This window comes from Tauraco erythrolophus, chromosome Z, assembly GCF_009769465.1.
Source record: "Tauraco erythrolophus isolate bTauEry1 chromosome Z, bTauEry1.pri, whole genome shotgun sequence".
Lineage (NCBI taxonomy): Eukaryota > Metazoa > Chordata > Aves > Musophagiformes > Musophagidae > Tauraco > Tauraco erythrolophus.
In genome coordinates, this window is record NC_141496.1 from 61792728 (window position 1) to 61808344 (window position 15617).

General features: G+C 38.4%; 1 protein-coding gene across 2 annotated transcripts in view; it reads right to left on the minus strand.

Annotated features, from left to right (window-relative positions):
- Positions 1–611: 611 nt before the first annotated feature.
- FSD1L (fibronectin type III and SPRY domain containing 1 like) overlaps positions 612–15617 on the minus strand; it is a 37630-nt gene continuing 22624 nt past the window's right edge. The window contains exons 8-14 of one of the 2 annotated variants that reach the window (XM_086628919.1): positions 15249–15347; positions 13385–13511; positions 10736–10768; positions 6688–6782; positions 5968–6219; positions 5552–5640; positions 612–3737 (exon numbers count right to left, since the gene is read on the minus strand). In XM_086628919.1, the coding sequence (XP_086485045.1) occupies positions 3618–3737; positions 5552–5640; positions 5968–6219; positions 6688–6782; positions 10736–10768; positions 13385–13511; positions 15249–15347 (815 nt within the window). In that variant the 3' untranslated portion in view covers positions 612–3617. Of the gene's footprint in view, positions 3738–5551; positions 5641–5967; positions 6220–6687; positions 6786–10735; positions 10769–13384; positions 13512–15248; positions 15348–15617 lie in introns of both variants that reach the window. The other variant, XM_086628918.1, reaches the window with a different exon arrangement.

A 15617-nucleotide genomic window follows, 5' to 3' on the forward strand; every position in this document is an offset into this window, starting at 1 on the left:
GTATTTGAAGAAGCACCTATCATCTGGATGCTTTTTAAAACATCCTTTCTGAAATTAACATCCCTTGCTGCAGTTCATACAGCTTTCCATAGAAACAATGAAAGCTACAGTTTTCTGATACATTAAGAACTCAACAGAAACCTCACAAGTTGTTCTGAAGTTATTTTAAGTCTGAAAGACTACCAGTAATCAGTATTTTAAAATTTTATTTATTTTTTTTTAAATCTCATTTTGGTCATACAGAAGAAAACTCCTGTCTAGCCACCAAACAGCATCAGCTCCAGAGCAAGAGAAGCTCAGGGAGTAGTGAAGTCACCAGGCATATCATACTTAAGTGTTAACTACAGGGCAAAACTACAGACCTTCAAAAGGTCTAACCCTTTGCCAAAGAAGGACCTTTCCAACCCCTGCAGTGGATTCCCCTAGAAAAAAAGTAACTTCACAGGCTGCATGCATCCCTCTTCAGCTGCAGGTACAAACAGAGCACCAACTGCAACAAGAAGTCACCAATATGTTGATACTGGACAGACACTAGCTCAGAAAAAAGAAGAGTCTAAAAAAAAAATCTAAAGTGCTTAAGGCAATTCTTCATATCCCCATTTACTAAAAACAATTGGACTAGCTGTTAGCAGCAAAAAATTGACATCTGTGCAAACGATTATATAACAAATTCATCCTTTAAGGGTAAAAAGTCACATGTTAAGTTCATCTAGGACATCAGTTAAACAAAAACTTGCAAGTCACAACTCAACAGTATGAAATACTTCAAGCTTTCTTCTAAGTGTTAAAGAAAAATTACGTTTTTACATTGTGCATATCAAATGTACCTTGCAGGTTGCACTACATCTTGCCAAAAAAACTTGGTAATTCAAATGCTCTTATGTAGGGTTGGAGATTACTCATGGTTCTTTCTCACTACACGTTAACTTATTGTAAACATTCCCTTTCTTTCCAAAAAAGGGAAATTTAAATAGGAACTGTAGCTGAACACCCTAGATGAAGCCGATGACTGGGCAGCATGGTCAGGTACTCGCCTACTTCGATCTGTTCACCACAGTCACTCAATAGAACAAGTCTCAGAACAAGAAGCATCTTGTCTTAACCCTCTCTCTCTGAACACCACCGGAGTCCAAGCTCGCAAGTCTCCATCTTTCACATACTACTGAACTCATAGCAGCTGAGCCCGCAGAACTCCTAGTCAGGTGTTCACTGCCGTAAAAAGCAAAGAAATGAGGAAGAAATATTTAAGATTACTCCACAAACTATGTGGATACTAATGACATCTGTAGATAATGTGTGAAACAGATTCAGACACTCTTCATTTAAAAACCATGTCACTTTCCAGTAGCTTTGTTTCAAGACCCAATACACTAAATTGGCAGAGGAGGTGCAGTTAAACTGGGAATTGTTTTGCACGTCCCTCTGCAAAAGAGATTACAGCTAACTTTGCTCACAATGCAAATATTTAGAGATGCTCGGGTTCCAGATATGAAATGAACATTAAGGACTTGACCATCCTGTCAACTTCCTGATTTCTCAAGAGAAACAAAACTTTCTGGAGCAGGTACTAAAATTAAGAAGAAAATTTAAGTTTTCCACTTAGCATCATAACCAGTTCATTACAAGTTGTTTCAGGAATTTCTCCTCTTGAGAAATCTTGATGGACACACAGGACCCATTGATATTAACAAGATTTAAGACGATTAGATGGTTAAGTTTTTAAAAGATGACACGGAAGAAAAAGTACTTTGGCCCTATAGGAAAGAGGCCAATTCACTGTGGACCCTATTAGCATGAATTTGAAATGGTTTTCAGGTGATATTAGGAAAAAAATCTTCAGTTAGGAAACAATTGATTCAAGTGCATATCTGAAAATTATTTCTAGGCTCCTGGACTTGATGAGAAGAAAGCAAATTTAAACAGTCTATAATACATAAGTAATTCACATTGAAAATTTGAGATTTTCCATGAAGAATATAACATGATTTTTTTTTTCAGCTCTCCCACTGTTACGAATCATTCAACTATTGTTCAACTAGCTTCCAACTAGGAGTGGAGATGATGGAACACCCAGGCTCAACATCTCACTTGATTTGTGAACAAACACGTGTAATCCCAGATCATATGTTACTTGGCAAAGCGTTTGCTCACTTTCTACTTTTTCCTTGCCCTTAAAAAAGGGAAGGCTTTGTAGTTGGAGGCTACAAAGAAAACCTTTAGAATATGATCCTCTGAAAGCCAGTCCCATAGCCACATATACATGGCATATGGTACAAGCTAGGAAGTTAAGAGTGGGATGCTATCTATGTAAAGCTACATTTCTGCTGGATAAAGAAATTGTGTGATTTTTGGACTTCTCTGGTTATCCAGAAAGTTCCTGGAATCCTCACTAGGCTAGTCAAAACAAGTAGCAAAAATGTGTGCCTGGGCTAAGAGGGTGCTGCCCTACCACCAGGAATTTAGAGCTGCATCTGCTCAAAACCAGTTTTGATATTGACACAGCTGTTAGAAGTCTCAGCCAGCCTTGAAGCTACCTTGAGAAAAAGCTGAAAGATGTTTTAGCAGTAGTCCCCTCCACTTCCCCCCCATCTTCTCAGGCGAGATGCATTTAAACTGAAGCTTTCACACCCTTGTTGCCAGCCTTGGCTGCACTGCAACTTTTCTATCAGCAGACAGAGATTCAGTGATCCTCATCTGATGAACAATGTGGACTGCTGATTATCAGAATCCAATTAGAATAATGCTACAAAACTGGAAAGCCAAGAGATGACCCAAAATTAGGAGCTTCTGAGAGCACAGTACCATGCTGTAGTTTTTAAAAAGCTCTGGATTTTTTGTTCTGAACCTCTTACCTGAAATACTTCCTAGCTCAATGGCTGGCTGTGACAATGCATCTTCCCTGAGGACATAAGAATGTTTTTAAATACCTTTAAATTTTTACATTTTATGTAATTTTCTTTCTTTTTTTTTATATTTCTGTAAAATAATTCTGTGATAAATGGGAGCCGAATTTCAATGAGTTACTCATTGGAGTTTCCTCATAGGAGGATTTCGTATAAAAAAAAATCATGGACTGCTCTTACTGTTCCTTCATATCAGACCTACAACTTCTTATAATATTCTTTTGAAATCACACTGCTGTGATATTTTGCCAGGCTAGACTAGCAAATCAATATTCTTTTGAAATGCATGTTTAATATCTCAAGTTCTAATGGGAAGCACAGTAATAATAAAATACCTAGTCAAGTAATTCATGTTAGGAGAGCTAAGGAAATGGTATCTGTTACATTCTTCATAGAAAAATAATATTCATAACATTAATATTCAAGTTCATAACAAAATGTTTAAATACAGTATTAGAAAAGTACATAGTTACAGGTCTTGATTTCTCCACTTATTTTTCAAATAGGCAACAGTTCAGTTTCCTGTCTGACATTTCTGTCCAGATTCACAGTAGGTTTCTAACAATTTAGCCCCAAACCTTTGCACCATCAGTACTCAGGCCTTAAACAGCAGTAGGTAGCAAATCCAGTTAAATCCAATGCTCACAAACTTCTGTGAGTAGCAGCTACACAGAAAAACACCCATTCGGCAGCAGAAGTGTTTAACAGACATTACTAGGCAATATTGTTTAGGCTGCTTGTTGAACCACTCAATCCATTTTCACTTTTCTGGAGTGTTTTCACAGCACTTGGCACCTGCAATCCAGTACTCACTGTAAGCCCACCACACCAGATCTAAGGGAGAAAAAAAATATATCAATATTCTGAACATTATGAAGCATCTACACCTCTCTTCTCCCATGCCACAATGGAACTAACAAAACTTATTTTGCAGCTGCATTTGGTTTCTCTCTTGCTCTCTAGTCACAGCACTGTAAAACATTCTAATCACACAGAAGCTAATTTTTAAGACCATGAAGTCTAAGATGGTTCACATGCTATGCTTTATGACTCTAAGTTTATAACCAAATCTCAGACATAAGACTTGCTCCTAACAAGAAAACTTACTAAGACTAATTATTATTATATTATAAATTATATACTAGAAAACTTATAAGACTGATGTGCTAGCAGCAAGTACTTAGAATGACAATGAAAAGCAATACTCTCGTCACTGTGCTCCTGTGCCTGAAAGCAGTGCTCAGTTTTAGTATGACATGGTAAATACAGTACAAAAACACTTAAGTTTTGAGAAGCTTCAGCGGCACAGGTGCCAGTGACCTCTGTTCTACAACTGATTTACATGAAAGGACGTATCTCCATGTTTATGAATACATTTGAGAGCTGAAATTAAGTAGTTTGTCATTTTTATTTTAACTGCTTGGGCTAACCCAAATAGCATCTGTACGACTGCTATCACTAAGCGCTAGGAGGAGCTGTATGGGATGCAGACTAACAGGCTGAAGCATGGTAAGCGTATGTTTTCCTTGGATGCCGTAGGAGCTGACTTCATTAAGAGTCAGCCTCACCAATCTAGAGGGATGACTAACAACACATGCATCCCAACAGTTCCAAAGCTATTCTGTTCCCCACATGTTGAAAAGCATCACTAAGGCAACTTGCTTAGTCACCTCCAAATAAATAGTTACTAAAAATCTAGACTCCTATTGTCAGTACAGTAGAAATTCTGAAAGGAATTCTGTCTGATATATGTGAAATCAGGTGTTTGGAAATGCTAAATATAAGGCTGCCTGGGCAAGTTACTACTTTTCCATTCTTCCTCCTTGCCCAGAAGAATAACTTGATTAATTAGCCTAATCACACTTAAGAATTACCAAGCTGTGTTTTCAATGGGCTGAATTACAACAGGCTAGAGATCAGTGCCTAGGCAGCTCAGTAGTCAGTATGAACTAGCATGCTAGCCACCTCCACATTCCTAAGTTTTCCCAGACCTATACCCTGCCCCCAAAGTATGATGCACTTTATGGCACCTTACAACACAGCCCAGGACTCCAAATTTCACTCTTAAACAAGTTACTTAAACCACTCAAGGGAAAATGAATACACAGTAACTAACCCTTTTCCTGTACATTTTTTGCAAGGTTTGAGTCTTTAGAGTTGCAGCAAGTTTTCACTAACCAGCTTAGAGAGCCACAAAAATGCTATGCAGACCAGGGAAACTGACTGGCAAGAAAATCCCACTGAGCTTTCAAAGATTTCAAAGCTAGAGTCTTGAGTCTCAAGAGGGAAGCATCTGGTGGTGTTCTGTTTCATGACACCTGCTCTGACAGCTCACAGCATCTTGGGCTCCTATCTGCAGCAGTTTGGGTCAATTATTGTAGCAGGCTCATCGGCTACCAGAATTTGCTATTAATTTACCCTACAAAAATTTAATTACTTCTGTTTACATAGCTGAGACATCCAGGTGCAGAGTTCTCCTACTGGAGTGCTATTACAAGAGCCGCATTATAAGCGCCACATGAAATCAAAGAGTTAAACATTTTTAAACATTATTAGTCAGCCAAAACCAGTGTGCTCTCAGTTTCCTTCTTTAAAAAACATTTAAGTCTTCAGTGCTAGAAACTGAACAAAATTTTGTAGATACTGACCATGAAGCCTGGTAATAATGGTTGGGTAAACTTTGTTCTGAAGGTGTGTAACAGCTCCTTTGAGTTTGCGTTATAAAATGAAAGCTGACCTACAAGAGGCAGAAAACAAGTTGAGATACATGTTTAAATGCTATTGCTGTGTAACTTTTTGTAAAATCGATTCTTCTCCACAGAAAGGTTTCCAGAACACATTAAATACAGTCCACGTGACTGAAAAATTCTCAGTAGATCTGTCACATAGATGAACCCAGGTCATCTGACTTTACAAGCACTATTGCACAAACAGCTCTGGGCTTTATTTTCTTCATAAGAGACCATATCAATCTGGAAGTAGTGTACTACTTTAGCCTTGCGCTGCTTCAACTTGACACGGATAGCTAAGTTTTTCCGCTAAATCTTGTAAGACTGTTATTTACCTCCGTCAAAGTCACAGTATACTCCTATTCTGTCTGGAACAGGTATATCTAAAGTCTTGGTTTTATTATTATGCTTTGCTGAAAATGTGGTTTGCAGCCAGTTGTTGATATGGATGCACCAGCTTGAATTAGTCTTTCCCAGCTGGTCAAACTTCCCCAGGTTTTTATACGTTACTCCCACGCTGTAGGATTTGCAGTCCTTCTGGGCTCTCACTTCCCAGTAATGCTGTCCATTTTCAACGGCAGTGTCTCCTACCAAAAAAATACATTTAGTTGCTATAATTAAGCGTACCTTACAATGCTTGCTTTCTTATAGACACCAGTGAAGTCTTATCTGTTTTATTTCAAGGTGAAGCCTTAGAAATACAAAAATCTGAACTATAAGGAACAAAAAAATTGATGTACAAGAACACAATATAAATATAAAATAGAACAATGTGGCAGTTTTTACTTGCACTCCTTGAGACAAGATACATTTAACACCAATTCACATTTAATAGCAGTGAATGTAAGTCACTAAGAGCTTTGCAATAAAGAGCTTCAGACTTGGAAGACACTTGCTGTAGCACAAAATTCTGGTGTTAAATAGGCAGAACTACCTTTGTGCAGCACAGAATCAAGTACACAGCCTTGAACACTCACAGATTTTCCCTCAAATTCTTACCTAATCTGCCCTTCCACTGCATTACACCTCTAACAGAAGTGAAAAGTTCGCCTTACCCAACACTGTGTATGATTCTCCAGTAAAGTGATCTCTGCTGCTCCTCGGTGAGGACCTTGTGCTAACAGATGTCCTCTTTGGAGATGGTGCACCACTTCTAAGAAGAAATCAACCATTAAAGATTTGGACACAATTACAGAAATGCACACTCAAGCAAGTTTTCCTAAGTCAATTAGGGTGCAATAAACCTACATAAGCTATTGAAATGACACGCAGTTCATCCACTTGACACCTCTAACAGTACGCGTGCACAAGAACCAAGAGAGAAGAGACGACAGCCAGAAAAAGCTCAAGACATGGTAACAAGCAAGTTCAGAGGCAGCTGAGGAAGAAAACAGGAGGGGGAGAAAAGCATATGTGTGGCACATGGTTTGAACGAACGCCTGTATAAAAGAGTGTTTTGCCTGCACTACATATAACTTCAGCAAATTCATGTTTCTGGTTTTCCACATAGGATTTCTACTAAGTCTTGTAGACCAGCTACAACAGTCAGGTAAGTATGAGTACATTGCTGATATTCAATGCTAAAATGTCTAATTCTCACTGGAATTTAAATATCACTGAATAGGAATATGACATCAGTTGTGTTAAAGGTAAGTTTTTTAGCATGTGTATGGCTTATATAAGCAATGACTGAAATATCAGGAAAAAGTATAACCCAATGAAGAATGAAAAGAATAAAAATGTGATAAAATTATTTCAAAATACACACACTGAAGATGATACAAACCCCAAGCGTCAAATCTAAACACAATTTATATTTTAAAAAGATTGAGTCAGACTTCCAGAGTTTAATGCATCACAACTCTCCTCAAAAAAAAAAAAAAAAAAAATCAAACACCAAAAGTATATTGAAGGGTGGGGATTTTATTTGATTCTATTAACTCTATCAAAGACTACAGAAAACAAAACTGTGTCACAACACAGTGCTGAGAAGCACACAGCAACTCCTCAAAAGTCATTATAAAATTTAAGAGTCTAATCCCAATCAAGAAAGGCTTATGATAATACTTTTCAAAAGCATTCTCAGGAAGCAATAGCAAAATAAATGAAGACACATTTCACTCTGGAGGATATTCTAACGAGAAGTCAGTTACATGAAAGAATTTTAACCTAATGAGATTTTCAAACATTTTATTTTACCTCAGTTATTATGCCCTCAAAAATAATTTCTAGCAATTTAACCATTAAACAAAATGAAGGCTATTTGCAAATTACAGTAAATATTAAAGCTCAGTAGCCAGGGAATCATGTCTTGTTATTAATTTAAAGGCAATCAGTAGCAAAGAAAATTTAGCTTCTCAGAAATAGCTATGCAGTTTACACTTTAATTTCATTGGAAAAAAAAAAGTAAAAAATGAGTCTCAAATACACATGTGGAAAGTCCTTTTAACATCCTCATACTCTGTAGTCCGTCATTCATTAGCTTTAGAAGAGGTATCAGAAGAGGTACCACACACAAAAGTTTTCTCTCCAACTTTTCCTTCAGCTACAATTTGGTAAAGATAATTGCTACTTAAATGTTCATTAACACAGTGAAGTTTAACTTGTTTCCTTGCCGATTCATTCAACTCTCACTTCAAGTTTTCTGGAATTGTTCTCAAATACCATTTCATAAAGGGTTAGAAAATGTCCCTTTTGCCTAACACCTTCATTAAAATAAAGTCACGTGGGAATCAAAAGCTGAGTGGTATTACACTGTAGTAGATAAATATGCTAGAATCTCTGGTTCATCTCCATGACTAAGTTTGTTTTATTCCAGTTACAGAAGTCTACAAGAAATCACTAGTGAAAGAATTGTCTACTTTAGCATTACTGTTTAGCATATAAATTTGCAAGTACTGATCAGAAGACAACTAAGCTTCTAAATTGCTTGAAAGAGTTACGTGAAGGAGACAAGTGTATGTTGTGCAGGTGCACCACACCAAATGCTTTCGAATTTTGTTAACATGGAGGAAGCTGTAGTTTACTTACCAAAGAAAAAGGTAACAAGCGATAGCATGAAAACAAAAAAAAACAAAGCCAAGAATTAAAGCATAATTTTGGAGGAACCATCACTCTTTGCAGATTCCATCCTGCTTCAAGTGCATCAGAGATCATTCACACTTCCGGCAAAAGCTGCTGAAATTTTTCTATTAGATTCAGTATAAATGAGTTACGCAGAAAGCAATGTGGCCATTTAGAGAATCACCGTAAGAAAAAGCAGGTGCTTTGCTAGTATTTCTCAAAGTTAGGAAGATATTAAAAGGTCCTCAATATCATTTATTTTGTTCCAGTCTTCTGTAAATGGCCGCTGCATGTGCTTTGTCCACTCAAAATCTAACAGCCTTTAACAGTTCAGAAAATGACATTAAATATTTGACATAAAAGTCCGAAAAAAACCAGTTGTTTGTTGTTTTTTTTTTTTTTTCCTCAGTGCTTAAATCTCCCTTCCAATACAGAAAGGCAGGAAATTTTATAGCAGAAAGTCAGTTTGGTGCCCATTTTCCTATACAGCACAGTCTTCATTAGCTACTATAGTAACTGACGCATTTCTTCCACTCTTCAGTGACCAGATATTCTTGTCTTACGGTTACAATGCCTATAGCATTACAGTTAATCTCAGTTTTCTTATCCACTTCAGCAAATAAAACATATTCCAAGTAGTATGTATTCTCTTTTGGAGAAGAAGGTCAAGGAAGGATATCAGAAGTTATCCAAAGGCTTTTTTTCTAGTCTAATAAATATGTTACAGACCATTAAGCACTTTATTGCCACCATGTCTTTCCAGCCTTTGAAAGCTGCATGTTTGGTGTTTTACACAACTACACTGCTACTTTTTCCACCATCTATGGAGCTAGCTTTGAATTCTCCCTCTAATGCAAACAACGTGACACAGATGCTTTTAACAGGGAACAAAAGCCACCTGGAAGAATCAAAGCTCATGTAAACCTCCTGCTAGAAAAGATCAGCCGGAGATGCAAAGTTGAACATGTAACTAACGTCCTTCTATGAAAGCAAAGGCCAGAACTAGGGAAGTTCTTTACTGACAACTACAAAGAAAGACCAAGGTGTAAGACTCCCAGAGCTCATTGAGCAAGGAGCAATATCTCCAAGACAGTTTTAAAACTTAATCTAGCAGAAATTGATACACTTTGTGTAGTACTACTATCAACACTGCACAGCTTCAAGAGCTTGTTTCACCTACACAAGCTTTTCTTCACTGATGATCTCAAGCCAAAGATATATCCATCTGATGGATGAATACAGAGGAGTAAAACCTACAAGAAATTAGGAACCTGGACGTTGATTTTGGTCCTGCAACTTCTAAGCCAGTGAAAAAGATTGAGAGCAAAAACAGGAGAAGTAATTTCTAAACCAGGAGTTTTATTGGAAAAAAATGAAAAAAAATTACACTAAAAACCACAATTGTACAAGGAATAGGAGAATATTTTAGCTGCCTTTACACATCAAAGAAGAGGCACTTGCATTTGAACAATTGGTTCCTCAAGTAGAATTGCCATGGAGCTTTTTACACATGCCATCAGGCTAAACTTCATCTTCTTTGAAAGCGTAAATACACTTATTTCTTTCCCTCTGATGTCTAGTAACAAATAGAGCACAAGTTCAGAAGCAAAAAGGTCTTCATATTCAAAATAAGAACTAAAAAAATTATTAAAGTTCTCAGAAAGTCACTCTTTACTGCACTTGTAAAAAAATTTAGTGAGCAATCACGTGCCAGAAGATTAAGTAAGCATCAACGTATCTGTAAATAACAGGGATCTTTGTGTCAACACTAGAATACATAACGGCCTCCCAACCATTGCAAATCAGGTTTCCCACACATTAGGATGCATCCTTTCAGGAAGGCTGCTTTCCAGTCTTTGGAAAATATATACGTTATCTCTATGAATCCAAATCAAACTTCAAAATAATTTTTAAAAGCATGTGTACTATTACTGATAAAGGCTATTAGATTTATTTCTCACTACATCAAGCAAAGGAAAGTAGCATAGATTCCCAACAAAACTAGTTGCTAGATCCTAGGAATAAGAGGTATATTATCACCTTCTATTGCTCTTCAGCAGAGGATTCTGGCCACTGTCGACAGAAATAAGTAATCATTAAACAACTGTTCTGCAACTACAGTAAGTTATCCTCATTTCTAAGATGCCACTAAAACTTATTCTACTATGCTTCTGGCAGCATATGCCTATAGGGAAGGTGTTTGCTCATACGTTATCCCACCAGTGCTCTTTATACCAAAAAGTGCATGTTGGAAGTCAATTAATTTTTTTTGAGGAAGAAGTAGCCAGCTTTGTGGACAAGGCAAGAGCAATGGACACTGTTCACACCTTGACTTTAGCAAGGCTTTTGACCCATTCCCACACAGTATCCCCAAACTCAAAAGGTGAGATACAGGCTGGGCAGCGGGCCATAAGCTGTGTACAGAACCAGCTGAACACCAGGCTCAAAGCTACAGTTATAGCGTTCTCCAGATGAGTGAACCCCATACAATAGGGCAGGCTGGGGGACAACTGAGGGAAGAGCAATTCTGCAGAAAAGCAGCTAGGAGTCTTGGTGGACAACAGGAGCCAACAGTGGACAACACACTGCACTGTACCCTGCTGCAGAGGTGGTCAAGCACATCCTGGGTCATAGCAGCAACACAACAACCAAGAGACCAAGGTAAGTGACTGTTCCTCTTGATTTGGCACTTGTCAGACTAAGCCTGACATCCTGTGCCCAGGTCTGGGCTCCTCAGAACTATGCACTGACATACCAGAGCAAGTCCAGTGGAGGGCCGACAACACAACTGAGGAAGGACAATGCAATTAAGGATTGGAGCACAGGAAGACAGTTGGCTTTGCTCAACCTCAGGAAGACAGGAGCTAATTGCTATCTTTAATGACATGACAGGAAGGTACAGAGAAGATCAAGCCAGGCTTTTCTCAGAGAGGTGCACACTGATAGCTGAGAGGCACCTGGTACTCATTGCACCACAGGAAATTCCAGTCAGATATCAGGATATTCCTCCCCTCCCATGAAGGCAGCCTGGAACAGAGGCCCAGCAAGTTAACACATTCTTTATCCTTGGATATATTCAAGGCTCAGCCAGAGGAGACTAATCTAGTGATGTTCTTCCAACTGTATTTATTCAGTGATTCTGAATAGCACTCATCTAACTGCCTGACACTCAACAACCTACCAAGAATTCTGTTGCAGTTAAAGTACTTTTTCTAGACAAAAATAGTTGGTAAATATGTTTAGGCCTGCCACTTTTACAAGAGTTATGTTCCATTATCAGTTATCTTTTGCTATTTGGTTTGTTTTATTGGTACCTTTTCCTCACCAATGAGGGTTATGAGATAAATTCAAACACCGCCTAAAGTATCAATTTTATTTAACCATAATTTTTCCAAAAGGACAAAGCAGCCAGCTCTTTCCCTATTTTTTATAGTAGAAAAGCTGTCTATTCACTAGTACTGACCTGCAACACTACTAAACACAGCATTACATGAGTTGCTTGCTGACATTTACCTTATCTGCCGTATTAGGTTTACGTAGCAAGATCTTGGTAGTGGGAGGGCTGCAAGGGTGGCTTCACTGAGAAGATGCCAGAAGCTGCCCCATGTCAGATGGAGCCAGTGCCAGCTGGCTCCAAGACAGACCCACTGCTGGCCAAAGCTGAATCAGTCAGTGATGGTGGTAGCGTCTCTCTGACAACATATTTAAGAAAGGGTAAAAACTGCTGCGCAAGAGCAGCTGGGAGAGAAGAGTGAGAATAGTCACCCTGCAGCTCCTGGAGGACCCCACAGTGCACAGGTGGATGTGCCCTGAAGAAAGCTGCAGCCCATGGAGAGCCCATGCTGGAGCAGGCTGCTGGCAGGATGTGTTGCCCCATGTGGGTCCCACACTGGAGCATTCTCTTCCTGAAGGACTGCATCCCATGGAAAGGACCCACACTGGAGCAGTTTGTGAAGGGTCCATGCTGGAGCAGTTCATGAAGGACTGTCTCCCTTGGGTGGGACTCCACACTGGAGCCAGGGAAGAGTGTGAGAAGGAACAGCAGAGATAATGCATGATGAACTCATTGCAACCCCCATTCCTCGTCCCCCAGTGCTGCTTGAGGGGAGGAGGTAGCGAAGTCAGGAGTGAAGTGGGCCTGGGAGGAAGGGAGGGACGCAGAGAAGACATTTTAAGATTTGTTCTTATTTCTCATTATCCTACTCTGACTTTTTCCCCAACTCGAGTCTGTTTTGCCCATGACAATAATTGCAGAGCGATCTCCCTGTCTTTATCTTGATCCATGAATCCTTTGTCATATTTCCTCTCCCACTGTCCAGTTGAGGAGGGGAAGCGATAGAGCAGCTCAGTGGGCACCTGGTGGCTAGCCAAGGTCAACCCACCGCATGTACAAGTTATTTCAGTACCTTAAATGATACCCTAAACAAATGTATTTTAAAAATAAATCAATCATTCCTATTTAATGATTAAGGCACATTTCTAATAGCTTCCATAAATAGCCTCCACATCTGTGTGACAGAGGAAGGGAAATAAAACATTAAAATTTCTTCCAGAGAAAGATTTCTGAATGAAAATTCCTCTGGTGTCCCACTGTCCTCAAGTGCTTTACCTCCCCCCCACACCCTCTTCGCTTAATTACTAGATGAGACATCCCAGACAACATAAACATTTACAAAACAGAGATCTTACGTGCTTTTATTTTCCTTCCCTTTTATTTTTTCTTGGCCTTTGCCTCCAGTAGGATCCCATTCAACATAGTTATCTTCAACTTTCAAGTTCAGATGAGATGAAGTACTGTCCAAACTGAACACAAATGCTGGTCAAGACAAAATACAAAACAGTGAAATGGTATAATGCTCTCTCCCAACAATGGCTATTTATAGAAAATTCTAGAAGCAGTAGTAGAATTGTAGCAGAGCACTATTTGACTTAATAGAAACGCCAACTTTTTGGTCTGATGTTTGCAATCAAGGTAAGGAGCTTTCTAAATAAAGCCCAACTATGTACCTTCAGCACATAGGTTACATCAGAGTAAGTCTTTTCATCTTTGTAATGCTGCAGTATCAGCAATTACATTCAGCTGGCACTTTCTGTTAAGTTACAGCCTGCTCCCTAGATTCTCACAATGATGAATGATTTTAAAAGGTATGCTTATTTTCCACACTCTGCAGCTCTGATTCTTCAACATGGTGTTTTGATAAGGACTGTAAACTTGGAGAATATTAAACAGACAGAGCTAGCACATACAGGCAGACAGAAATTGAACTGTGAAGTCAACTGCAGATACAAGAACAGTAGAGGACGCACGCAAGCAGAAGAGACTTGGTACTTGTTGCAGCCAAGTCCTTCATGCAGGAAAACAAAATTAATATAACATGCCAAGTTCCCTAAGGATGCTTATCTACAGACTATTCTGTAAGCGTCCTAATGCCATCAGATATTATAGTCTGATTCTGAAAGAAAGTATACATGAGACTGGGTTGAGAGCTCAACAGTGCACCAGTTTGAAAAACAGTAAGGTAAGTGTACAGACTAGGATACTGAGTTTCTATGGGCTGATTATTAAAGAAAGTGAACGAAATGTTCACACAGAAATAACAAAAATATGGAAGCACAGGGAAGCATGACAACTGCCCAAACAATCAAAACCAGAATTACTTTTCAGGTACTGGAGTAAGGAATATAAGTGGCTATTAAATGGATACTATATATCTGACAATGACTGCTGCTTAAGAGTATTAAAATCATTTTAGAAAAGTTACTAGAATGCCCATCAGCTCATTCAAATTGCATACAGCTTTGTTTTTATCAAGTAACATTCACAAGTAACAGAATTTGAATGTTAATTATTCAGTTCGTATCAGTCATTTTGCCCTTTACACTACAGACTTGCCTATAATTAAAGCCTCAGGATCACTATTTCCACCACTCTAGGTAAGATTTCTTTTCTGTCACAAAAGATCACTTCCAAGAAATTTGTCTAGTTTATTCACAAAACGATGTTAGGAAGCCACAGTCCTCAGACCAACTGATTTCTAACACAATAACTTAACTTTAGCAATTTGGAGATGCCTATTTTTTTAATACTAACAGTGACGGACAGTCAAAAAATCCCTTTCAGCATCTTCTATTTACAGAAAGCTATTACTTGTCACATGCTAAGAACCAGTGACCAGTCAACTACACCAACTGTTTAGATACTCTAAGAGTCCGACACATGTTCACACATAACATTCATCTTCTCTTGCTATACATTGGCATGATGTAGCAGCACATAATACTGTCAATCCACAGTTCAAAATAACCGATGTCAAGCTCTATTGGAGAAAGTTACATCACTACCTCATTTTTAGTGTCTGAATGCTAAGAGGCCAGCTTTGTGCCAAAGCTTCTTAATCCTCTACAGAAATGGTTGTTCTCCTTTTCACTTAGGACACACGTTTCAGCAGTGCTCATGCAGAGGCAGACTTAACATACAGGCTCATATATATAAGACAGACCAGTAAGTGCAAGGTTTTCACTACATGTAAGGTTAGAGTCTTTTAAATCTTACCTTTGGTTTCCAGAGTCACAGGATCAGAGTACTCCCCTGCCACAGCTTTGTTACAAGCTTGTACTCTCAGGTTCATGTATTTTGTATCAAATTTCAGACCTAAAAAGTGAATGTTTATAAACTTGAATTTATATTAATTACTGACAATTTTTACAAGACTAAGATCTATTCCATGGAGTTGTCTTCCATTTACCTCAGTCTGAAAAAAAAAAAAAGCTTAAATATCAGTGTGAACTTCATTTTAACACATGATCTTTTACAAAACCTTGAAGTCAAAATAAAAGGCAGAGCCATTATTGTTCAAAGAACCCCAGACTGATGTGAAGCAATGCAAGCTTTGTTACATACAGGAAAATGGGTATTTTGCAA